General features: G+C 38.2%; 1 protein-coding gene across 43 annotated transcripts in view; it reads left to right on the top strand.

The window, feature by feature from the left end:
- The window catches only part of kiaa1217 (KIAA1217 ortholog), a 116,509-nt gene that overhangs the window by 56,520 nt on the left and 33,083 nt on the right, over positions 1-26,906 (top strand). For 31 of the 43 annotated variants that reach the window (XM_078938617.1, XM_078938636.1, XM_078938615.1 and 28 more), the window contains exon 2: positions 7,673-7,959. In XM_078938617.1, coding sequence (XP_078794743.1) covers positions 7,673-7,959 — 287 coding nt within the window. Of the gene's footprint in view, positions 1-5,017; positions 5,155-7,672; positions 7,960-11,086; positions 11,320-20,788; positions 20,929-26,906 lie in introns of those variants that run through there. The other 12 variants (XM_078938616.1, XM_078938613.1, XM_078938639.1 and 9 more) reach the window with 5 other exon arrangements.

Raw genomic sequence — 26,906 nt, 5'->3', positions numbered from 1 at the left:
AATGTTACCCGCTTTACTAAAACTACAATAAATAAAGGACAGCAGGTTCCACATTTTTATAGTGGCAGCTTTTGTCTGTGGGTTTTGTCAGTGTCCTTCACTATTTTTCTTATATCTTACCTTTCTTAAAGATCAAATTAAGGCCTGTCAAAAATGTTCCAATGTGATGCTCTAAAAACTCTTTAAACAAAGAGATTAACTGCTGTTCTTTTTTATTTATATGCTTTTAATGTCTTTTTTGTTCCAAACTGTTGTCTAACTCATAAAGACTTAAACTCTTAGTGGTTTTAACAACAAAGTCTCTGTGGAGTCCACTCATCGTATAAACTCTAACTCTAATTTATGTAGAAGTTTATTAATTTGACCTTTGTGATGACATTTTGACCCTAAAACAAACTGAGAGCGGCAATCATCTGCAGTCAGAAAGAACCATTTTTAACACAAAGGCCTCAGTGTTTTGCTGTTGAGCCCCAGACTCAAGCAGAAGTTCAGTTGATTTTCTGCTCCTGTCTTTGTGTCGGGAATCAGCTGGGCGTTTCATTTTAGGAATATGTGAAAGGTTGGGTTTTTATTCCTCATACCTCAAAGCCAGATTGGAACTGAGACGATACCTCAGAGGGTTTTTGTGAATCAATCTGTTTGCTCGCATACATACTTGTATGTGTTAGAAAATGTGGTCATGCTGCATTGCGTTGTGTCACCTTAGACTGAAACGTATCTGTTGGATCAGCTGTAAGTTTCACTGGACAACCCGCCAACTTTCCCATTCGCTCTAAGCCGCGGCAGGGCAGCTCCAGTGTGCAGCGTGGGCGGAGGAAAATAAAGTGATAAGAAAAGGGCAAAAGAATCTGATTGTCTTGGTCTGCTGTGAATAACAAGCTACTCTTTTGAATAAGCACATGATGCAGAAGAGTGGGCAAATACATGCACGTCTACAGTTCACTGCTATTTAATTAACCCCTTCATGCCTGAATTTTTCCAGTTGTATAAAAAAAATTATTCAGGGTTTTCTTTTCCCATTTAGGATGTTTTGATTTAACCAAATAAATAGTATGACTTTATTAGGTTCAAAAAAGATCTTAATTTGCCACCTATTCTTGCACATTTTTATAATTTTTCCTGAATTTTCAACTTTTTTAAAAGCAAAGCTGAATAGTTTTGAGTTAAGGATATTTCATTTAAACATAAAACATCTTTTGCATATGCAAATCAGTTGCACGTGAATGCATCGGATGATATTCTATCTGATAGCTTTTACATGATATATATGATGTCTTATAGTCTAAGGCTCCACTTTGTACAACCCTGTTTGTTGTAAAGTCATGTAATGTGAGTGCTTTTGTTTTATTGCACACAAATGGGCTTTGTATGAAACTACGTAGTTATGGGACAGTAATAGCAGGGGGCAGTGGAATGCATTCCTCAAGAAATGAGGCAGCGGCGTAGTAACTGCAAACACTGGGACGCCCTGCTCCTCGTCAGACCCCGGTGTTCATAAGCGAGTGCATGTTGTCTTTCAACTGAGAAGGTCATCATTTACTCAACTGCTGCAAGGAGAGAATAACATTCCTCTGAAAGTGGCGGTGGTGGTGGTGGTGGGGGGGGGTTATTTGTTGGTCTGAACGCTGACGGTAAAACGTGCAGCAAGGCAGGTTGTTTTGGACCACATAATGCAGTTTCTGGTTTGGAGGAGCTGCTCTGATTATGGGTTGGGTTTGGCAAAGGCGGCCCTCTGTGTTTGTTAAGGATGATGTGCAATTTTGAAGACTGGGGAATTTTGACACATAAGCACTGACATTCAGATACATCTGTAATGCAGTGACTCAGTGTTAGATACCACAGTTTTCTTTCTTTCTTTTTTTTTACTCTTTCTCAGCTAAAGCGTAAATTTTTATTTTTGTCATGTTAAATATAAATTACAGGAACAATGTGATCCAGTTCTCACCATGATTTAATTTTATTATATGTTTTATGTCTGATTTGGTGACACAAGTTACATTTTCTTTATTTGAGGCTGCATTGTTTTAACCCTCTAAGCCCCACTACATCAAAGAGTCAACTCATAATTCCCTGTTTTTAAATAAGATTTTTTGAAACTCTCTTATAGAATCCACAAAAAAAGCTGTAATATCCTTTTTTACAAGTTGAATGAATGAATGAATGAATGAAGCTTTATTTATATAGCACTTTACAACTCCTTTAGGTGTGCCAAAGTGCATAACAACTAAAGGAAGGCAAAGGAAAATTTAAAATTAGGCTATTGAGCACAAAGTCAAAAACAGCATAAAATTACAAAGTAATAAAATACATAAAAGATAAATAAGAATGCAAAAAATAGATAAAATAAAATGCCATTGACTACTGAGCATCAAAAGCCCTTCAAAAAAGTATGTTTTTAATTGACATTTAAAGCTGGTAAGGTAATATCATGCGTAGTTCTGCAGGAACAACATTGATACAGATATAAACAGTATCAATCATGATATGTGAATTTAATACTTTTCTCACAACAATGTAAGTTTACGAATCAAAAAATATTGACATCATGGATTAGGAAAAATCACGATATTTACCCACTGACTCAAATTTGATACACAATTTTAAAAAGGTACAAGTCTATCATTAATTATGAACAAATGTCCATTCAGTTAAAAACGCTAGAAGTTAATTAAAAGAAATGTTGATAACAGATTAATTATTCCTGCCATAAAGTTTTGAAAATTAGCAAAATGTTTCTTTCCAGAAGTGTTTTAGAGATTGCATGAAAGCAGCCTCTTTGAAATGACCAGGAAAAACACTACTGCCCCTAGTGGATTGATGATGAACTACAGGGCAAAAACATGGAAGTTTTTAAGGAAAGCTTTGATCATGCAAATGACACAGGGGTCTCAAAAATTCATTTATCAAATTTGATATTAAGGGTTATTTAGGGTTAAAATGAAAAAGAACATGGACGTAATATAAGGGTGATTTTTAATCATATAAAACGTATATTTATTTAATTATCTTGCTTAATTTTAAAGATTCTCAAAAGGAACTTTTGCATTGAGATTAATTATAAGGGTCCAAGTCGGGCATCTGTTCTCCTTAAAGTCTCACTCTGATTATATTTTAATTTATTGTAAAAGCGTTCCTGGTGGTAATTTAATTATGATTATGTTGTTTTAATCCAAAATCCAATAACCTAAATTGTTTTTTAGGGCAGTGTTTTTCAACCTTTTTTGAGCCAAGGTGCACTTTAATAAAAAAAAAAAAAAGACAAACTCCATAGTATGCATTGATGAACAGTCTCTCCACAATATTGTGTGCATTTTTTGTATTAATCGAGGCACAAAAAATTAAAAGTTGCAGCTGTATTTCCTAAAAGTTGTGATAGTTTTCAATAATAATTTTCAACTGAATTTGTTCAAATTTGCCAAGGTAGTGGTTTTCCCCCACTGTAATATGCCATCACATCAATGAACCTAATGCATCATGGGAGTTTAACTGCAGTGGTGCTGATGCCGGACAAACTCACGTCTCTGAACTTCATTATATTTGTATTTCATTTTTTCACATCATTTGCCCAGTCACATCAAACGGGATTCACGCAGCAAACTCGCATCCCTTTGTTTTAACACGTGTCAAAAAAACATTCCACGGCACACCTGACCATCTTTCACAGAACACTAAGTGGGCTGCGACACACTGGTAAAAAAAAAAAAAAAACTTTTTAGGACATAGTTTCTGCAGAGCAGCAGAAGTTCATTAGAAATTTGCCTTTGAGGTGTGGATTGTTGGTATGTAGCAAACCCCCCTTCCCATCACTCATATTTTTACACGCTCTCTCACATCTCCTAAAACCCCCTTGCTTACATTATCAGTGGGACAAAAAATGAAGATGTACATGGATGGAGTCGTTTACAAGTGGATGCATCAGAATGGGGTGAAGCAGGGAGCTTGCAGCCTGCTCTCCATATTTTTTATTTAACAATAAAGCTTTTTTTCCTAATGCAATTTTTCCGTTTGCCCCTTTACAATAATTTGATTGAAGAAATACTCCGAAATGCAATATTGAGCTTAATAAAAATTTTTTATGTCCTCCTTCATGAGAAAAATGCTACAAGAACATGTTAACATTCTCACTGGAGTGGATCTTTAAGAGAAAGAGCATCCAGCAACATTTTATCATACAGCCTAACACTTTGACTGCATCATGTGGTCCCAGTTGGCCTGCTCTTCTACCCTTTAAGGCACAGTGCCACAGTATGTGAGTGGGTGAGAGAAGCAGGCTTGTCTCTGTGTGTTAGACATCACACGTCAGCTGCTCTGTTGTGTTTGTCTGCGCGCTCGCCCCACCAGTTTCAATTACATGGCCCACCAACTCGCCCATTGATCCCCTCACGTTTTCCTTTTTAAAGTGCGTCGCTTTCACTATGTTCACTTTGGGTCACTTGCATCAGCAGCTGCAATGAAACTAACTGCAGCCCCTTAAAAAAAAAAAAAGGGTAAACTCACATGCAGGAACTTTTTGGGACTGTTTTTTTTAAGTGCACAAAGCCCGCTGGACTGGCTTTCTTCCTGATCTGTCAAATCAGATAACTCAATCCTACATTAGGAGGCTGCACACTCGTGAGAGCAGTTTGGACATTGCTCAGAAGTAGGTTATGACACATTTGGATGCTAGCATGTGGTGGGCCTCTCAAGAGACACAGATATAAACAAGAGACAGCCTGCAGACACAGCTTTGATTAAGACCAGACTGAGTATATAACAATATGTGTGTCAGACACCCTGACACCTGTTAGAATTTGAAATTTAAGAGTTTTTCTGGACCTTGTCATCTTTAACAGCAGTGGATATTCCGTCCCACATTTACATTCAGTCAATGATCCCTCCAAAGGGGCAACAGAGCTTGTGGCCCAAGGGTAAGGGTCTAGTTGCTCTGTGTCCTGGAATGCAGTTGACTCTCTAAATCCCCACCAGTCTATCCTGGGGCAGTGGGGCAGGGCCTATCTCAGGCCCCATTTTCCACGTGAGTTACGTCTGGAATCGCAAAGCAGGCAGTTTGCTCGTTCTCCAAGTCTGGCGTATTCACGAGTGCTGTTGGAGTCACACAGATAGTTATGGAAGAAGAAATAGCAGATGAAGACAAAGATTGTGTTCTCATGGAAGGTAATGAGATTTATGACATGCCAGATGAATGATGCACATTTTGGTGTTCTCTGTCTGAGTGCGTTTGGCTGCGGAGAAACTGTTTGGGAGTTAAAAATAGGGTTGGAAGTACATGAGACATGCTGCGGCTCTCAATTTGAGGAGGGTGGGGGTTTAAGTTCATAATACTACACCATTTCGTTTTTCAAGCTTACCAAAAAAGCTATTTTAGATAAGTTGTTTTGAACCTTTATGTGTTAGTCTCAGAATGTCTTATGGGGGCGAAATGGGACCATATTTCTCCATGTTAGACAGTCCACAACACTCTGCAAGAGGTCCTTCATTTCCTGCCATTTCCCTCTAAAAGGCACACGTTATAGCTCTCAAAACCCTATGAAAGAAATAGAAGATGAGCTTTCTTTAGTGCCTCCCCTCCAGCTTTTGACACACCTTGCTGATTATAATGCAGATAATAGATGTGCAAATATGCATGCCTATACATCTCCTGTTGCTTTGGTTATTCTCACGTGAAAGAAAAACGGAGTAACGTTTTCTCTCATTCAGTCTCCTAACTAATTACATGTTACATTATAACTATTGTACTGTGGACACGCTTGCATTAACGGGTAAAATAGAACCCGCAGTATGTTTGTATTTAAGCTCTGAATGAAAAAACAAGTTGTTTTTCCTTTTCTATTCTTAGTTTAGAGTCTCAAATGTTTGGTTGGCCCCATTAAACCCCTCATTTATGACCCACTGAAAGAACAGCTTGCATTATTTGTTAATGTCAAAACAGTCACGGGATGAGATGCAAACTTGTAAAAATTGGTCCAGATTTTGAATCGAGCAATAGCCTCAAACATCATGGTGGAATGTTATTACAACAGCCTTATTAATCTATCTTGTAATATTCTTTAAACACATCTACGTTTTGTATTATATCTTCTGTGACATCCTTTGTGGAGGGGAAATTTTAATTTCTTTACATTTTCAGATATTTTTGTCTTTTTATTTAAATTGTTATGAAATTATGTCAAATTCACACTCGACATCAAATGGAACTGCTCCGTTCCAGAGGCAAAAAAGTAACCCCAGACCATAATTTTCTCTCCACCATGCTTTACAACTAGTCACCTTTTTTCCACTGATACTAGCATTTCACATTAGAAAATGCTAGTTAGAAAAGTCGGTCTTGAAAAATGTAAAGAAAAAAGTAGGTGACATTCTCTTTTGAGTCTTAAAGATTTAAAAAAGAAAAGGTGTCTTTTTGATGTGGTTCTCTTTTAAGCATCTGGTCTTTGGTTCTCTTCCAAACAGTAGTTTGCCTCTATTGTCATTTTTGGACGGAGAAGACTTTTTCCTGGCATGTCTTTAATGCAATCCTTTTCTAACTGTCAACACATGAACTTTGACAACTGTTGAAATATGTTCTTGCAGTTGTGTTTTTTTCAGGTTCATGGAGTCTTAGTCTTGCATCAAAGTCTCAAGCTGGTTGTTCTCTTTCCCCAGATTCAGACACCGACTTTTGGACCAGATGTAGATATTAACTTTGCTTAATCTGTTGTTGTCATTTCTTTCTCCATCTTTTGAACAGAAATGTGTTAGTGGAGCAATCTAAACTTCAAATGTGAAGATTATTATCATATCATTATTGCAATGACCTTTTTTTTAACGTAGCAGGTGTTTCACATTTGCTCAAAAAGTAGGGTCTCAATAAATCATTGTTCCACTTTGATAATTGAAAAAGAGGGTGCTCAGAAATCACGTTAATGAATGCATGACTCAAGATAGAACATGTGTAGTGTGTGTTACTCACACTTGTACACGCACAGCATTCAGCACCTCCATTTATGTTGCTAGCTACCAGCACGTCAGCTGTGCATCAACATAAACCCCCATTTTGCCTCCATCTTTCAACACACAACAGTCCTGCACTGAATAGAAATATATGTCAAGGCTCGATTCCCAGTGACAATAGAGAAAATCACATTCCTCCTCCATTTCTTGAATCTATTATTTTAACTTGTGTAACTTTTTTTTAAAAAATTACAACAAAACCTTTGAATTTCCAGAAAGTATTGCTTTGTAACTTGTATTCCAAGCAGAGATCATTTTTACTGACAGATTTCTTTTCAGGATTTATACTTGCATAGATTTTTGTTGTAGCTGGAGCTGACATAGCATGCTAAAGTTAATGCTGTTATTGCAGCAGACATTTGGATATAAAGTTTAAAAATTGCTTAGCTGTGTGAAATTTGTGTTTTCAAACTTTAAATGATGAATCCAAAAAGTTTGTTTGTTGGGTATATCTGTAGTAATCTTATTTTTTGCACAAAGTTAGCATACAGTTGTGAATAAAAGTACTACTTAGCAGGATGTGTATTGTTTTTGAGGTTTGTCAGGTAACTTAATATAAAGAAGATCTTCATAAGATGATCCAGGATTAGTTTAAAAACTTCTTAAAGCATTTTTCTATTACCTTTTTTGTCCATTTAATTTCACATTTTGATTATAAATATTATATTGTCTGTTTCCCCAGAACAAACCAAAAGCAACTTGAAGGTGACCTCCCCAGAGGATGCTGAGCACGTAAGCCGCAGACAGGCCTCCCCAAATGGGACGCCCCCATCAAAGGGGGACGCCAAAGGAAGCCGTGCTGTCCCTCGAAGGCACACATTAGGAGGGGCCCGCAGCTCCCAGGAGATTCTGGCTATGCAGCCATCAGATATGGACAAGAAGAGGGAGGCCTTCCTGGAGCACCTGAAGCACAAATACCCCCATCATGCATCAGCGATCATGGGTCACCAGGAGAGGTTGAGGGATCAGGTCAGTAAATTTAGATTGACCAGACAAACAATTGTTGTTAAGTATATAGATTTTTTATTATCTTGATTGACTGGCAGACTCTCATAATGTAGATCTGATTATGGTTTTGATTTTTTCAAAATGTGCTGCAGAGGCATTCACCTTCTAGATCTCTTTTTGTGTGTTGGTATATCTTTTTTTTTGGGGGGGGGGGTATACATTAGGGGATATACATTTTTATGCTGCTATCATTCATTTAATTCTTTTTTTCAACCTCAGTGATCTATTTTAAAACTTTTACGGGAAGGTTTGGGTTTCCACAGCTGCAGGTTTTCCTTTTACCTTAGACTGATTTTCTGATAGATTAACTTGCACAGTGGAGGAGGGTTTTATTGTTGATCTCAGATATGAATCATAAAACAGTGAGAATAAATTGTGTTCTTCTGGAAAATAAAGGGACGAAGATTTTTTGGTGATTTTTGAAACGCTATGGCTGGGTTCAGACTGGACACATTTGGTTTGCTTAAAGTGAACCAGAGGTCGTTGACCATTAAAATCCGGAACAAATTTTCAGTCTGAGTACACCCAAGCGAACCCTGGTCTGGGACCAGGAACCGCTCTCAGACACATCTTCTTAGGTGGTCTCGGTTTGTTTCCAGTCGGACTGAGCTTCGGTTCGCTCTGAGATTCCTTAGTCTGAATACAATCCGTTCCCGGAGCGGAGCAACTGAACCAAAAGGGCTGTAGCCGATGTAAATTGAGGAATGAAGCAACCGATGAGCCGCAGACAAATCTAAATCAACAATTGTTGCTTTATCAAACAATAAAAAGGGTCCAAATCTTTATTTGTTAGTGCGTTTATTTTAACACAGCTAAAAACACTTCTTACATGCTTTGTGTCTTGTCATGTGGCATGAGCCTAACAGGCGATGCTGTGACGTAATCCTAAATGCTACCTTGCAGTTCCTCACGAATTCTCTTAAAATAATGCCATAACACCACAACGATGAGACTTCAACTCAATGGAATGTGAACGGATGAATTCAGACTCATCAAAGACAATTTTTAACGTGATACACATTGATTCTCACTGTTTTCCCGACAATCTATACGTCATAAACACCTATCAGTACGTTTTTAGCCGTCTTCTTGCCAGTAACCGCCCTGCAGCATTTCTCTGCCAGACCAAAAAAGCAAGTAAAAAGTGTTGAGCCTGACGTTGATACAGACGTTCAAAACTTGTGAGCAAAATATAAAGTTTGAATGGACTAAAAGCGCAGGTCTTCCATAATTTCAGCCTCTAGACTAAAGAGATCTTTAGTCACATGGTTTTGTTTACAAGCTTTAGTCCGTAACAGGAAAGTCCCCTTGACGGCAGTCTAAATACAAACCAAACGCAAGGTTCAGGACTTGATCCGGACCAAATTAAGCGGACTGAGCCCAGACCAAACGGTTTTCTCAGTCTGAATACACCCTATATGATGCATTGCTGGAACAGGATGTCGTAAATTACTTAATTTTTAAAGAATGTAATGACTCAAATGAGCTGTTCAATGTCCTTCTATTCCACTGGATTTTATAGAAAAGAGTTTTGTCTTATCCCAATTTTGTTGCAAAAACTCTAATACATTAAAAGTCTTGTTAACTTTTTCTACTAGTTCAACTAACTGTTGACACAATACGTTGTGGAGGTAATGACATTTCTTATAATTAAAGTGAATGCAGAAGTGGAGGTTAAACTGACAGGTGTTTCTGCAGATTGAGTTTAAAAGCAGTAATGAGAGTAGTGGGGATTTTTGACCCAGCAGCTGCTGGATTAACAGGAATGGGACTGGATAAAGAAAAAGAAAAAGTGACGAGAATTGAAGAAAGCATCTGAATTTTAAACACCATTAGACAAAATTACGTTTAATCCTGCATGCCATCCATATGCATCAGTGGATGCTAAGTTTGCTTATTTTCTTTCCTATTATTTATAGAGTAAGTTGTTTTTGCAGAAGAAATGTAGAGGTTAAAACAGCAACAAAAACTAGAAAATAATGTCTTTAAAATAAAGAAATTAAGTAAAAATGGTGATTCAAATACTTTCAAAGTATAGATTTATAGGTGTGGAGTTGGAAAAATATAGTGGTAAATAAAGCCCTGTTAAACTTTATATATTATTTCATATATTATACAATGTTTTCCCTTTATCCAAAGTCAGGAATTATGTTTGAATTGTGCTAAATATTTTAACAAAACTAACAAAACCCCACAAATAATTCATTGCTCTGGGGAAAAAAACCCCATAAAGGATGTTTTTACTTGCAGCAATTAATGTATTGCTTCAGTCCATTCTAAGAATTATGGATATTTCTATTATCCCTAGTGTACTCCAGTGGATCCACACAATTATTCACTCCTTCTTTTAACTGTAGGTAAAATGTGAGTTTTTTCTCCCATAAATATCCTTCTATGTTTCCCTCCCACTGCAAAACAGCGAGCATTAAAGAAATAGAATACATCAAAACCACAAAAGGTTTGAATTGGCTATACACTCCTTTTTTTAATAACCCTAATTTGACTTGCTTGTACTCTCAGACAACAAGCCAGCCTGCGGCGTGTGCAGATTCTACGAACACTTCCTGTAGCTGGGCAGGTTTGGAAGTCTTGAACTTTTCAAGTCACTGAAACCGATGGAGAGGGAAGCTGGAGTCACCGTAGTGGAACATGTAGCTCACCTGTGCATTGTGCTTTTGTTTGTGCTGGGTCACAGGGCACAAAAGAGATGGACAAACTGGCTTTGTAGCCTAAACAGTTGAGGTAATAGTGAGATGGGCAACAAGCCACAAGGGAGCTCGGGGCAATTGTTCAAGTCATTGTGCAAGACTGATTTTGTGTGCTTGTTTTTAGAAGACATGCAAAGTCAACCTTTCCTTCAGGCTGATCTGAATCCTCCAGATTTTTACACATGTACTGTTTAGTATCACATAAATTCAAAGTTTGGGGACTTTTCGAAAACATTAAAAAATGTCAGATCAGGAAAATACACTCTGTGACTGTTTAATCCATCACACGCGGAAAAGGAGAGGAAAGATCTTGTTGTGAAGTTATTGCTAGTCAGACAGGTAGGATCAGCTCAGAGGTGGGGTGGAGTCAGTTGCCATAGCGACTTGTGATGTCACTACCAGAGGGTCTCAGTTTACGTGTAGGTGCCTGTTAGAGAAGAGTGTGCAGGAGCGCTTCAGAGCAGCCTTTGTATCTGGAGGTCCTCGGGAGGCATGGCTCTCTCTAAGTGAGGAATACAAAGAAACTTTTTATTTTTATTTTTATTTTTTTGCGCACAGACTGGGAATACATGTGTCACACCGGCGGCGCACCGTCCGGTCAGAGCCAACAAAGGTGGGGTTCATTTGCTGATGCGTTATTAAGTTTCCGAAAGCTGGCACCGTTTTTAACTAACCCTTTGAAAAAAAAAGCGTTCGAGTTTCTCTGGTCAATTGTTCGTGAAAGTTTCCGTGCCGCGGCGCGCGCAGGTGCTGCAAACCTCCAACAAGGGAAAAGCCCACGCAAAGAAAATTTGAGGGGAAACCTTTAGTGCTTTTGCTTTGCAGGCTGTCTGTGCCAGTCGTTTTTCAAGATGAGCGCAGGGGTTTCTTTATTTTCTGCCTGTGCCAGCTAACAAGTAAATCTATTATGACTCCATCAGGGCATGGGTGATAAAACATGCTGCATCCTGCCCGATTGGGATAAAGTTATGACCCTGGATTGTTTTGCAGCTGCCTGGATTTACTGATCCTATAAATGAGAACTTGAAATGCTTTTGTGCTAATATTAAAATCAAAAAGCTGTTGGTATTTATAATTTTTTTTCAAAGTTTTAAACTTTCACGTTTCTTGTATTTTGCTAGAATTTTCTAATAGAATTTCCAAATATTGCAACATTCTACGTAAATTATTATTATTATTATTATTTTGTTAAAGCAAACGATAAATCTGAATAGGATTTATGGGTGCATTTGCAATGAAATGCAATCAAATCCAGGGGTGGAGCAACAGGGGGCCCAGGGGGTTAGCTGCCCCCTATTGCAAAAAGGTTTGTCCTACCAATTTCTGAGTATTTGTATCGTTATGGACAAAGATAAAAAAAAATAAAAATAAAAAAAAGCATCAATACAAGCTTTTTTTTGCAAAAATAACAAAAGCAATATTTTTCAACAAAATCATGAGCCCCTCAAATTATTTGTTACGCCTCCATATTTTTTATCCCGGCTGTTCTGGGCTTTCATCAATTTCTACACAGTATTTTTTATTTTATTCTTTTGCTTCTGAGAATCTAGGCTTAGTAAAGAGTTGAATCGAAAGCTTTAAACTGATGTTAGTGACAGTGTTTGTGTTATTGAGGTTAAAGGGGTTGGTTAAAGGAACAAGAGACTGTGATGTCATCCAAAAGAGCAACAAGAGCATACATTTAAGAGCTGATTAATAAAAAGGAAAAAATCAAAGATCATCTTTATCGTGTCACGATTTGTATGCAAAAACAGAAGCAGGTGGAACTAAAGACAAATTGTTTAATCCTTGTCATTTTGCGCCTTAGGGACTTGTAATTAACTCTGACAAAAGTCAACTTTGTTTACGGAAACATTGCAGATATTGTGAGGGATAAAAAGACCTGTGTGTGTTCCCACGCAGATGTTAAGACGGCAGAAATACAGGAAAAGCAGCTACAGTGACTGTGCATGCTTTCAGAGGTGAGAAGGGAATGTCTCCTGGGGTTTGGGTTACAAAGGCGGGGATCCATCAAGGTCAGCCGGAGGTTGCGATGATAATATCTCAACATGCTAAAAAGTGGCTGACTCCACTGTGAGCAAGCAGACATTAACCAACTTGCACTGTGTGCAATACCACCTCTCTTTTTTTCTTTTTCTGCAATCCTTCCACCCACAGCAAAAGCAAGTGCTTTAATTTCCTCCACTCATCTCGCCTCCAAAGACCTGGATCCCACACAAGGGAGAGGAGATAACAACCCACTGGCCTGACCGCCACCCATCCTCTCACTCCTCTCTGTCTGCCTGAGGGCTATGAGGAGGACAAACTGAACTGCTTGACCGATCACAAACACACTGAATTCCTTCCTTCCGCCTGTGTGTCAGCCTGTGTGTGTGCGATGAGCTGTGACTGCGTTTCTTTATGGAGCGGAGCAGCCATGTTAGGGCAGCTGTCTGCAGCTGAGGGCAGCAGACAGATGAAGTGACAGACACGTCTGTCACCACTAAGTTGCTATAGTTCCCTGGCTGATGCTGACAATTGAACCAATGTTACACAAGAGGCTTGATTTGTTTTTTTTTGTTTTGTTTTTTTAAAATTAATTTTCATGTGATGTGATGCAGCTCTTATGCAGGACATGTGAAGCTGTATGCATCTGGACTTTGCTGCTTCAGATTCTGAGCGTATAACAACCTTCTGGTCTACATTTTTATTTAGGTTATTTTCTTAATGAATCGGATAAATATACATTTGTCAGTTATTTGTCAGGAATAGCAGCATTTCCAATAAACTTTACATACAGTTTTTGTGCACCTTTAAAGTCTAACTCCGATAATCTTTTAATTGTATTCTAAACGTGTTCTAAGTGGTCTTATTGTTATGATTATACAGTTTTTAGCCAAAAACGGAAACGGCTGTTTTCTAGGAAATAATTTCTGCAGAGCAGCAGTAGTTCCTCCAAGTTGTGGGCAGGACTGTTGATGTGGAGGAACCCTGTCTCAACTAGAAAAAAATGACAAAGTTGGAGCTATCCAGCTGTACAGTTTTTAGCCAGATGTCAGCTCAGACGAGGAAAACGAAGATGTACGTGGATCCATTTATCTGCAAGGGGATGCATCAGAATTGGCAGAGTAGGGAGTTTGTGACTTGCTGTTGTAGCTTCTAGGTCACAGCTACAAGCTTTTTCCAAGGGCATTTTTTCTTTCTGATTCACAACGATTTGAATTAAGAAATACTCAGAAATCCCATTTTAAGCTGAATTTTCTTCATACATCTCCTCCATCATGAGACAAATGCCACAAGAACATGTTAAAAACACCAAAAACACTATTTATATTGGAGAGGGTTTTCAATGCAGGAAGTATGAAGACAAATCTTAACCGTCTAAGTTAAAATGAAGTGTATTTTCAAAACAGAACCAGATAACTTAGTACACTTAGTTATTTTATTTAACACAAAATCAGGAGTAACAAGGAGGCAAGCTGTTCCTGGTCTCACTGGGCACCGATTGTGTCTGAATTCTCTCTCTTCTCACTTTTGAATGCACTATATAGGGCATAAACTATTTTTAGGACTTCCCAAATCTACAATTCCAAAATCCAGTGCCCTGGAAATTTCCCAGAAGTCTCTGCAAAAAACTACTGTGCATCGATGCCAACTAGATTGACAAATATAGTGAAGGATATATATATTTCAAATGTGGATTTAATTGTGTTTTCATAATTGGATCATAGTTTAAATAGTAAAATAGTTATAAATAGTTAAATGTTCACATTTATTTGGCTTTTACTTCGGGCAATGGTTGACATCATATTTGTCGTTTAAAAAAAGAAGTAGTGAGCATCGTGTCCGAATTGCAGTCAAATCCCGGGTACTAGACTATATAGTCTTGTAGGAGTTAGGGTGTAGGGAGGGAATTTGGACTGTCCTGGTCCTCTACAGCAGTGTTTTTCAACCAGTGTGCCGCGGCACATTAGTGTGCCGTGGGAGATGGTCAAGTGTGCCGAGGGAAATTGCCGTCATTAACTGATTTAACAACATTTCCCATCTCCAGGATATCAGCTCTGTGTTCATCCAAACAGGCCCTGATAAAACACTGAGGAGTTAGGAATATAAAAGATCGTAAAATACTTTTTCTTTGCGTTTACTTTATTTTATTAAAGACATTTTGATAAGAATGACGTTACCACGATTCAGCTGCAGCTCCGGCTGTATTTTGGAAAAGTCCCGTCGCTTTAACTGTCTCCACCAATCATTGTTGGGGAGCTTAATCACATGTCATCAGTCTGACCAATCAGAAGTGTTTAAAGTCTTCACTTCCTTGTCCCGATTTAGCTCGTAAAGTCGCTCAGTTCTAACAAAAATACCAGCTAAAGCTCGTCTTTAGCGCTGTAGCTTTCCACAGAATCCGGTATGAGACCGTAGAACAAGTGAACAAGAAAATGAAGCTCCGAAAAGCGATCTCCGCCGGCCGTTTTATGCACTACATCTCCCATGATGCATTGGGTTGTGAGAGTGACAGAGCACAAGGAGATCTGTTGTTAAACGTCTTGAAACCAACGAACACATTACAAACTGTTTTTAAATCTTCTAACTTAACTTTTATTGCATCTTTTAGAAAAAAACAGCTGCAGTTTCCAGCTTTTTCTGCAACAATTATCTCAAAAATGCATGTGAGACTGTGGAGGGGCTGTAGATCAATACAGACTGAGTTTCTCCTTTTTTTAAATTTTTGGATGCTGGTGTGCCGCGGGATTTTTTTAAGGTTAAAGTGTGCCGTGGCTCAGAAAAGTTTGAAAAACACTGCTCTACAGTAGTAATTCTTCTGTGTCTTCACATACTTTTTCATCTTAACATGAAAGTCACAAACTAAAATTTCACAGCGAGTGCTGAACATTACTTTTTGAAAGACTTGTGACTTTAAATGATGTTCGCACCTCACCGATGTTGCATGAGACAAAGTCTTTCTTTCTTAAGAAAAAGGCGAAAAACTTTAAGATGTTTTTTTTCTTTCTTTGTAAATGTTTGGAGCAGTTTCCGCAGTTTTTTTTGAATGAAAATGTAAAATTGCACAGGTACAGGAAGCCATGTTTTGCAGTTTAGAACCATGTAGACATTTTCATATATATATAAAAAGCAAATCCTTTAAATCACATTTACCAAGGACAATAACCATGTCAGGTGTACTTACTGTTAATTTTTGATTAACTTTGTTGTATTGAAAAAAAAAACATATTCACTTTTAGTCATTTGGCCTTTAAAGGTTAAAGTATTTTTATTCCTGGTTGTCAGATTTGGTTGGAGACCATCACAAAAATCATATTTTTTTAATCCATAATGTCAATTATATGGAAAATAGGCATCTAATACCACCATGGCTAACACATTTACTTCCTCATATTGCTTATTTTTGAGAAAAATATCAAGAAAATAGATTATAATTTTGCCTCCTGAGTTTTTCTTGTTAAAGTAAAACAGTGAAACAGTCTCCCACATTCTTTTCTCTGTGGGTTCCTGGCTATGCCACACTCCCGCTCCACAGAATCAAGGTCAGCTAGATAACACTGACTCCAAGTGTGCAGCAGCTCACTGTTTGAAACTTGAACAAGTTCACAGAAACAAAGAATAAAACTGGGATTAGTCATGGCAGAATGTTAGGCTAGGTTTCAACTCACCTTAATTGCAATTTAGATATTTATTTTTAATACTCAGAAACCAATAATGTGTTTTTGCACCTAATGGTTGCTTTTTGTTTCTAAAAATTTGTCAGTCTGGAGCAAAGCATCTGTATTAAATCATTCAACCCCCCCAAGAAGAAGAACAAGAAGGCTAAAGAGAGGAATATGGAGGTCTGTTGGGGAACAGATCTCGTGTGTCAGGTAGTTTGGGTTTTAAGGGTACATCACCCCAAATGAGAAGACAAGTGGTCCATAAAGCGGCGCCAAGGCTGCGTCTAATCCATAGTGTCACTGGGGGGTGGGGGTGTTTAATCGCTCCGACAGAAGGTCCCGATGGAACCTGCCAGTGATCACTGCTGATAATGAGTCGAGCCAGACAGAATTTTACACGCTGTCTCGAATGCAACGCCGCTGCGTTAATCAGACCAGCTAATCAGGTCTGAGCTCCTGTCAGAGGCAGATTCTTCAGCAAAACAGAGATGTGTGGCTGCCGTTGTCTTAAGCCGGGGAGCTGCTGACCTGACCCGTCAGACAGGTAGTGGTCATGAGGGTGTAAAAAGTTCAGGTTGTTTTAACAGACACTGGAGTTACCATTTTAACCTAATGCCCCCTGCATACCTTTGTGCACAATTAAGGCTCTTTGTAAATATTGCAGCCGGAGGAGCCTCACCTACAGATTCTTTGACTTATATAGATAAGTTGTCACAAAACAAGTCAACTAAATTATACAAAAGCATGGAGGAGAATAGCTTTTAGCTGCTCTTGGTAATCCACAGGCATGCAGCCCAGTGGAAAGCAGTGCTGGAAAAGTACAGGTCAGATTACTCTGAACTCAAAAAAATGCAAAAATACTCACATAAAACCTCAAACTTCCATGAATTTTAATGTCTGATCCCACTTTTGAGTTCTGTAACTGTTTTTTTTAGGTCTATTTTTCCTGAGAAAATTTCACCCGTTTTTTAGTTTAAAGACCCACTCAGAGGGAAATTGTGTTTTTAGGGATCTTAACGTGTTCCTGTGGCGTTTTTCTGATGATGTGGGACATATATTAGGAAAAATTGAGCCTTAAATTGCATTTCTGGGTATTTCTTTATTAAAATCGTTGTGAATCTGGAGCAGACAAAAGGAGGCCATTTGAAGAAAAAAAGCGTATTTGTGACCAAGAGAAGTGGACTGAGCGGCCCTCTTAGATTTTTTCTGTAGCTCAAGTTATTTAAGTTATAAACTAACAAATCAAGCCCTCAAAAAGAGTGTGGTTTCTTGTCAAAGCATTTGATTGACTGATTCTTACGAGCCCATTTTCAGTGGAAGAGGCATGGCCTACCAACAATCTCACTTCTGAATGGTTGCTATAGAAATATTAATTCGGGCTGACTCGGACCAATTGCTGCTCAATAACGCCGCCTCTTTCCAACATGGTGAAGTCCGTATCGCGGAAAATTGGCGAGTGAATTGAATTTATTTAATTGGAAATGGGTGACGTCACACTCACTCAGTCCAGCTCTCTTGTACAGTCGATGTTTGTGACGTATAGGAAGACAGAAGCTCATTAAAGATCTGACTTCTTTTGTTCCCTTTCTTTTTTTTTGGCCTCCTGTCTTTGTCCTTTTTTGGTTCATCTTTTATTGTTAGATAAATGTGGAATTGTGTTTTGTTTATGTATAGGATCCTGCAGCATAAGTACCGGTAGTTTATTGGTTTTGATTTGTTTCAGGTTGTTGTTTTTGTCTGTGCAATAAAACTTAAAATAAAAGAAAATTAAAAAGAAAGAAAATACGCTGAGCCGGTCACAATCTCCCCGCTCTGCTCTGGAATGGGGAGAGGAAGAGGGGCGGGGTTGCCAGCAGTCCCTCCCACAAACGTATGTCCTCGAAAACAACACAGATTTTTTATTTTGACTAAAAAGTAGCATATTCATAATCAAAAGACGACTGGGAACAATTTTACAAGAGATCAAAAGATGATTGGAGTAGGACATCTATTATGATGCGTTTATGGGTTTCGATCTAATAACTTGAACATTTTAGCTCACTAGGTAAGAGTTTATATCTGCGTATTTACTATGCAAGTCTTTGCATGCCGACCAACATCTGGACTCCTCCTTGAGCCAGAGGGATGATCCTCACTTCAAAAGAAAGGGCAAAGATGGAAGTGCAGAAGAATGATTTCACCGCTGACAGAAGCAGCTCTGAGCATCTGGATCAGGCCTCATTTTGATCTCCTGTGCTTTGTTTCCAGTCGCCCTTTCTTCTGTAGTGATAAGGGAGCGGAGCACATGTAGAAGTTATGAACTTAACATGACTTAAATTTAGACCAGTTGCTGTTTTAGATGTTAGAACAAGATGGCAAGTTTACTTTAAATAAGAAAACATGGACCATGAGGAAACATTACCGTGCTTAGCTTTAGATTCTACAAGGAATAACTTCATAAATGGGTTGGTGCCACAGTTATTTTGGGGGTTTATACAAATATGGAAAAAATCTTACCTCAGTACGGCTAAAGTTCAGAACAGGAAATGTGCTACCCGATGGAGATTTGGCTGCATAAGCCTCAGTAGCTGCTGTCTTTATTAAAGAATTTGAGTTTTTGTATATTTTTGATCAAATCATTTAGACCTTGGGAGTTTTTGTGTGGTCATTCGTGGCAAAAACTGCTGCATGAAAGAGGGCATTTGGAACAGAGCAGGGCAAGTGGACATGGTGTAACCACCAGTTACTGATAGATAGAAAGGCAGAAGATTGGATCCTTGTTTGGGGAAATGAGACATTGAATGTAGGACTGAAAGGCTTGATAAAAACACAGGATTATTCAACACTGTTGAATTACCAAGGACTCTTTTTTTCTGCAGGATCATAAATAAAAAAAAATATTATTTGTTTTATTTTTGCTATTTGGTCTCCCTAATGTTACTTTTGTTGTATATTCTTTCAATTTATATTATTAATCCCCCCATGATGATGACTTGAAAATTTTTAATTTTATTTATTTATTTATTTATTTATTGCTTGCATTTGATTGATTTATTTTGTGCGATGATATTTAAGGGAATGGTGAATACGGAGAGCTGGTGTGTTTGCAGGTATGCGCCTGAGTTAGTCTGTGCATAAGGAGAGCTACGTTGTACTGTTGATTTGGCTTGTTTCGTTGTTTTTTATTGTTTCTCATCTACTTTATAAACGTCTGAGAAAAAAAACACACTTGGAAACTTGGAGCGTTTCATACCTGCAGCACATGTATCAGAAAAAAAAAGACAGCAGTCTTTGACTTTGTGTCAGATCCACAACACACATTTACATTTGCAGAAAAGGGGGAGAGCACAAACCAGACCTGACAGTTTTTTTTTTTAAATCATAAAAATTCAGAAACTGTTTTTTTCTGAAAACCAAAAATACAAAATATATCTCACTGCTAATTTCAAAACTCAAACATATTGAGATTCTGAGAACGTCAGCAAAAAGTTTGCATGTATTTGTTTGGGTGAGACAGATAGGGAGCATATAAGGACTTTTTGTGTGCACCTTTTTACAGGTATGTGCAAATCATTTTACGGATGGCTTGTGTTAAACTGTCAGACTGTGTGACTTCATCTGGTCTTTCATGACAGCTCTGCTTCAGTCCATAAACAAAGCAGAAATATGACTTTTATTGCTCCTATATAAATATACTGTGACATATTTCTGAATTGGCACTTTTTTTTATTGTGGTTTGTATTGTAGTTGTACAGAATTACTGGTAGTAATAGGCCAATCCCCCTGTTAATTATTGATTTGATCTTTTAGATTTCCATTTAAAACTTGTCAGTTGCCTCTAAAAAAACCTTTCCCCACAAATGTGATATAAACTGAATAAATGTGGAATTTAATTAGTACGTAATTCATAAATTCTTACCTGAAAAACGATTTTTTTGCTCAAAGAAAACACGACTTTAGAAAGAAAATTGATTTTATTGGTCGATACTGATTCTAAGTAAAGATTGATTTGGTTTGAATTATTTTTTTTTTACTCAGCCCTAGGCACCACCTTCAAGTAGAACTGCTATACTGACAACAGTCATTTGAACAGGGCTAGGCTGCTGTAATGATCAGAATGTTTGGGGTTACAGCCTCAGGAACCGTAAGACAGAAGATGAGCCCAGACGAGCTCATTAATGATCAAGCAGCCGTTTTAGGCAGTTTTTTGTTGTTGTTTGTTTTTTTTCTTGCAAGAAACTTTTTGAATCTCAAAGCATTTTTTTTCATTTTTGAAGCTGGACATAAGAGCGTTTGATCACCACCTTATGCTGCCACCTCACACAAATGTAAAAAACAATGAGCAACGGCTTTCCCTCTAATGTCCACATGGTGGGGATTTTTTTTTTTTTTTTGCTTACATTGTGCTTGATGGTTAGCGATGGGGGGGGCGGAGTGTGTGCATCCGCTGTGGGCTAGAACGAAAAGAGAGCAGGACAGGGCAGCTGTGCAAAGCAAGTGGCTGAAAAAGCACCAGAGGAAGAGACTCTTGTTTCCCTTGGATCGGGGAGTTTCCAGTCTCACATGGAAGTCACTGAAGACTAATTCTTTCAAGAATGGTAAACAGTTCAGTTGTTTTTGTATGCATGTTTGACACTTTTACTTTGAAAGTTAGATTCTTGGGAGTCGACTTTGGCTGCCTTCCTATTTCAGGTGATGTTTTCTTTAAGAGACCATTCTGGGCTCAGACATCCAGTTTGGGAGTCATGAGAAAACTGCAGCTGATTGGCTTGCTGTGTTTTTGTTTTTTTCTGTTTTCAGATCGTCATTACTTTCTGCATCATCCGTCATTATCTTGTATAGATGGTGTGACTTTGGAGCTTACCTTCCTCGTTATTGTCAGCTTTGAATGGGATTTCAACGAAGTCGTTTAAATTAAAATGCCAATTAACAAACAAACCGCTTTGTGAAAGGTCATCTGGGGATTGTGCGGCGGGATTAGAGGAGGAATGCATCAGAGCAGGGAGCGAGAGAGGGATTCTGCAGCCATGAATGGGAACGGATGACTCTGGGATTTAGTTATAATGGTATTTTGACTATAGAAGACAAAAGCACACAGACAGTATACAGACTGGTTTATTGACAGGAGCTTTGTGATTGTACAGAACTGCAGTGCCTCATAGTTTTATACAACTTTTTTTTAATCCTGTCTCACTTGTTTTTCATCAACTTGTTGTGGTAGTGAAGGTTTTGTTCAAAAACAGGATTCAAGGATGCTCTTTATTTGTGGTTACTAAAAAAAGTACACTTATTTTTTAAACCTAATTCTAATTAGAGCAACTTCTTTTCAGAATATTAAGAAAGTAATGCATGGAAAGGGGAAAATGTAAAAGTCAATGAGCTTTGCTTGAGGAATTCGCATGGTAGATCACATCAAATAAATAGCTGTTGCTTTATTAACAAATCACTTTAAAGACCGTCTCTGAAGGACTGTACAATATAAAAACACAAAACAGGAAAAATGCTGCAAAAGTATACAAATACAATGCAATAAATGCTCAGAGCTATTAACATCCTATGCAGACATTCAGGTAGAAATGTCTACACTTGAATTGAAATTGTGTTAAAGACTAATTGAGAACAAGTGAGTTGTGAGATGGAATTCATTTCAAGTACAGATGAGACCTGTTTTATGGCACAAAAATGTCAAGAAGACCCAGAAATCATTATTGTTGCAGTTCCTCAAATGGCCACCAGAGACTGTTTTCAGAAGTGAGCACATTTTTTTAAGTGACTTTATGTGCATGCCATTTATTTGATATATGTTTTTTAATTTATTGCGAGCATTGTTAAAAACTTAAAGAGTAATGTATGCTTTTAATTTGAAGTCAGTAGCGTCCTTTGAGAAAAAAGGTAATGTTTTGTTTTGATGTTCACCTTTTGGGTTTTGATAAATGAGTGGACGGCAGAGCCATACAGTAGTTTTGCCGTTGTCTGTAAGGATGGCATCATAGGCATCTCTACCAAACCATTCAAACTAGTAAGACGGTCTCTTGTCGTTCATTAGGGTTATTTAAATGTATGCACTAGGGCTGCACGATATGAGGAAAACTCGCGATATGCGATATTGGTGATTAATATTGCGATAACGATATAATTCGCGGTATATAAACAAATAGCAAAACAACCAAAAACATCATTTCTATTTCACTGCAACAGTTTAAAAGTTATATTCCAACTGACCCTTGTCGACGTAGGAGGCAAACATCAAACATAAAAGGGCTCATCTGATTGATCAACAATGTAAACGGGTCTTTCCGATTGGTTAAATGCATAAAGGGATTTATTTCATTTGTTCAATATTTCAAGCTGCCATGAGATTGTTTTAGCACATTTAAGGTAAACATTTATTGCGATTTTCGCCGTCTTTTGCGGTATGCATATTGCACAGCTTAATGTCGCGATAACGATAAATTTGCGGTATATTGTGCAGGCCTAGTATGCACTCAAAATAAAGGCATGTGTGGTGTTGGAAAATGTCTTACTATTGCATTTTTGACCTAATTATATACGTCCTGAAGGGGCCGGATAGCCGACCCAAGTGACTGCAGCGGTGAAAAAGGATGCAGGAGATTTAAGAAAAACCTTGGATCAAGCCAGATTTCACTCTTAAATTAAAAGGGCTTTATACCACATAGGCCTGCACAATATACCGCAAATTTATCGTTATATTGCAATATCCAGCTCTGCAATATGCATATCGCAAAAGACGGCGAATATCGCAATAAATCGCAAACCCAAAATGTGTTAAAACAATCTTCTAGCAGCTTGAAGCATTTAACACATCAAATTAATCCCTTTATGCTTTGACCAATCAGATGGACGCCTTCCCATTGTTGACCAATCAGATGGAGGCCTATTATGTTAACCCTGGTCCTGAAGAGCCTCAACCCTGCCTGTTTTCCAGCTCTCCTTAACCAGCTTGCTGTTGATTGGCTGACTCAAGTGATTTCACATCCTGATTGACTGAACACACCTGATTTTGGTTATCATTATCGAGCAGTCTAGGGAGAATTGGAAAACAGACAGGGTTGAGGCTCTTGAGGACCAGGGTTAGCCACCCTGACGTTTGTCCCCCATGTCGATGAGGGTCATTTGGAGTATAATTTTTAAACTGTTGCAATGAAATGGGAATGATGTTTTTGTTTATTTTTCTATTTGTTTATTTACCGCAAATTTATCGTTATCGCAATATTGATCACTAATATCACATATCGCAAGTTTTCCTCATATCGTGCAGCCCTAATACCACATGTGTTTGTTTTTTTTCGCCCAATGTTTTATATCTAGGAAGTAATGATAAAATAACAAAAAATCGGATTAATATGTGACAAAAGAAAGGGTTGGTTACGGCATGTCACTGTATTTGTATTGCGGCTGTTGTTTCAAATACATTCCAAACTGTGGCCTCTAAGTGAGACTTCAGTGTGTTTGTTATTTCATATCATAAAGGTGTCAGAAAAAAAAGGTTTCTTTCCAGAACAAAAGTAGACTGTTTCATACGCAACTTCTTACTGTATAAACGTATTACCTTTAACATGTAAGGGGGAAAAAAGGACCAATCAGTTGGCTTTTTGTGGACTGACAGCATGCACAGAGCACGATCATGTGTCAGCTTCTGATGGCCTATACTTACACCTCCATGAGTGACACAGCAGGGTCCCATCAGGACCTGCCATTATTTTTAACAATCATAATTTCCTTTAGACTCCGCTCCACGTCAGCCTATGTGTCAGAAGCCGAGATGGCAGCAGCATGATATAATATGTAATCTACCTCTCTTTCTGAAATCATGCCGCATTGTCCTTCCACTGTTAAAGAGCTTTTTTTTATTTTTTTAAATGACCACGCTGGGTGACACATTGCAAGGAAAAAGCCTTTCTGTTGTGCACCTGGCAGAGCTGGCACTGTAGAGAGCTGCGTATCACATGCAAGAGCGCTGACCCGTTAGGTCTTGGCTGCTATGCAGACTCTGAGCTGAGCTTCCTTGTAATGACAGTAGGCTGTTTTTCAATCCCCCCCGTTACATAAATGTTTGCAGGATGTCGTGAGCTTGGGTCACATTTTCTGGAACAATGGCCCTGGCTCACTCATGCATGCATACATCCGAGCTCGCAAGCACACCAACACGGATATAGAACAACTGAACTGCTCACAGCCTTTAATCTGTTTGCTTCACAGTTATGGTTTTCGATCAAATCCCGGACGGTTCAGTCCCAGACCTCGAAGGCTGGTGTCCTGTTTCCTGTCCATCCACCTCTGCCCTTGCTGCTCCGCATTGGTGGAACACACCTGATGTAGGTGACCAGTGGGGGCACAGATGTCTAAAAAACAAGCGGGACACCAGCTTTTAAAGACTGGGATTAGATGGCCCTAATTTAGCAAAACTTTTTCTACATTATTTTATTATTCTCATTTTTTTTATTTGTGAAAAAGGGGAGGAAAGATGGAAGTGAATTGTTTTGATCTGTCAAGTACACAACAATTCATGATAAAATTGTAATTGCTGTCCTCTCTGGGTCTGTCACACTTTCTTTGCTGCTTGATAAAGGCCTTTTGCTAACAGCCCGTTGGCGTTAGCTCTCCACTGACATCCCCCCATCACTGAAGTTGACATTTTCTGATTTCATAAAAATGTTGAAGCGTTTTTTTCCAGATGGATTTTTTCCCAAGGCTGTCTTTTTTTTCCCATTGCGTTCAAACTTTTTTCCTTTATGCATACTAATATCAGGGAGTCTGTTATACATTTATCATAGCTGTCAGAACCACTGTGGTGTACAGAGGGAGCTACTGCTGAAAGAGCAGAACCGCCGGCTGCAGGGATTGGTCCTAAGTGTGGGAAATCGCTAGGCTGGAAAGCACTGTAGGTGCGAGCGGGTCGAAGCAGGTTTTACTGTGATAATCCGAGGTTAGCCTGCGGGTTTGCATCTGGACCTCAAACTCTGAAAAAGTTAGTATGGTAAGAGTGTCTCTGAAAACTGGGTGTTTCATGTCTTCTTTAGCTGTTACATAAAACGTGTGCTAGAGGAAAAGAGAGAAACAACTCCTAATGGACAGACCTAACCTATTACCTGACTTCAAGCAGTAAATGTAAGACATAGAATCTCATTTGCACTTTTCATCCACTGCTTTGGTATTCTGTGTTGAATCTGAAGCTCATTAAGAGGAATTACAGGTGTTGTTAAGTGGCCAATTCATGCCTATAGAGTTGAATATAAGCATTTGTAAGCTGTCTAGGCTTGGCAGGATATGACATCATAAAACATCATAAAAAAGTCTGACAGTTTCAGGATCCAGCCCATCAAGGCTATAATAGAACCGAACATTAGGGGTTAGCTATCAATAGTATTTGGATTAACATTGTTTTTTTTTTAGCTATTGTGAAATTCTTTCGTGTTTTTATTTTTACAACGCGGTCACTAAACATTAAAGGTGCTGCGTCACTTTGAATTGATTCGATAAACGGTGCAAACCAAGCCCACCATGGGCCGCTGATGTGCTGTAATGGGAATTTCTGTCAGAAGGGGAAACTGGGCCGGTTATCAACAGGATAAGCAATCATCATTGGCGAGGACGTTTATGGTAGCGAATCAGAGCCAACATTGTTTGATGTTCCAAACATGAACACAAAACAGTAAATAGGTGGAAGAAAGTGCAGAAACAGTCAGTCTGGAGCACTTCAATAGAAATTAGGCATTTTTCAGATATAAGCTCTATTTGAATTTCCTTGAGCTCAAAGGCAAGAACGTGTATGTAGAATGAACATTATGTCCAGGAGCGAATACACCCAGCGTATTTTCATTGTCACAATTGGGATCTTTTTCAAACTGCTTTTTTTTGTCTGCTCCTGATTCACAATGATTCGAAAAAAGAAATACTCCGAAATGCAGATTCAGGCTTAATTATCTTAATATATTTCCTCCATCGTCATAAAAATGCCTCAAGAACATGTTAAAAACACCAAAAATCATTGGAGCGGTTCTTTAGATTCCTTTGGTTGACCTCACATTTTAACGATGCAGTCTTTGGCGTCTACGCTCAGATTCTAAACAGCCTATATTTAGACTGTAAAAGTTGCTATGAGTATGTAGAACATAATACAATAAAGATGTTTTTCTTTTGCTGTGTTTAATTTGATCTGTTTTATTACAAATAAGAAAATTAAGCTAGTATTTGTGTATTTTTATTATTTGCCTGGATGAAATTCTATAACCAACAGTGATGTGTGACTATATTCTTCAATGTCTGTTTGTAAATTTAATTTATTTATTTATGTGTTGGTAAACACCACTGCTGTCATAAAGAGCAGAATCTAATCCACGCTTTATTACATTTTTTTAAACTAGTGTCTTCTCTGACTGATTAATATTTAATTTGATGCAATAACTGTACTTGCAGTTACTGGTTCTGTTTGATGGCAGCTTTTTCTCCTCACACCAAAACACCAATGTTTAATTTATGTTTAAATTAAAGTTGAGCACGAGTTCAAATTTATTCTGATCACTGTTTTGAATCGGATTACATTGACAGATCGTTT

This window comes from Oryzias latipes, chromosome 20, assembly GCF_053564925.1.
Source record: "Oryzias latipes strain Hd-rR chromosome 20, Olatipes_Hd-rR_3.1".
Lineage (NCBI taxonomy): Eukaryota > Metazoa > Chordata > Actinopteri > Beloniformes > Adrianichthyidae > Oryzias > Oryzias latipes.
Note: the sequence above shows the minus strand (reverse complement) of the source record. Positions and strands in the feature narration are given on the sequence as shown.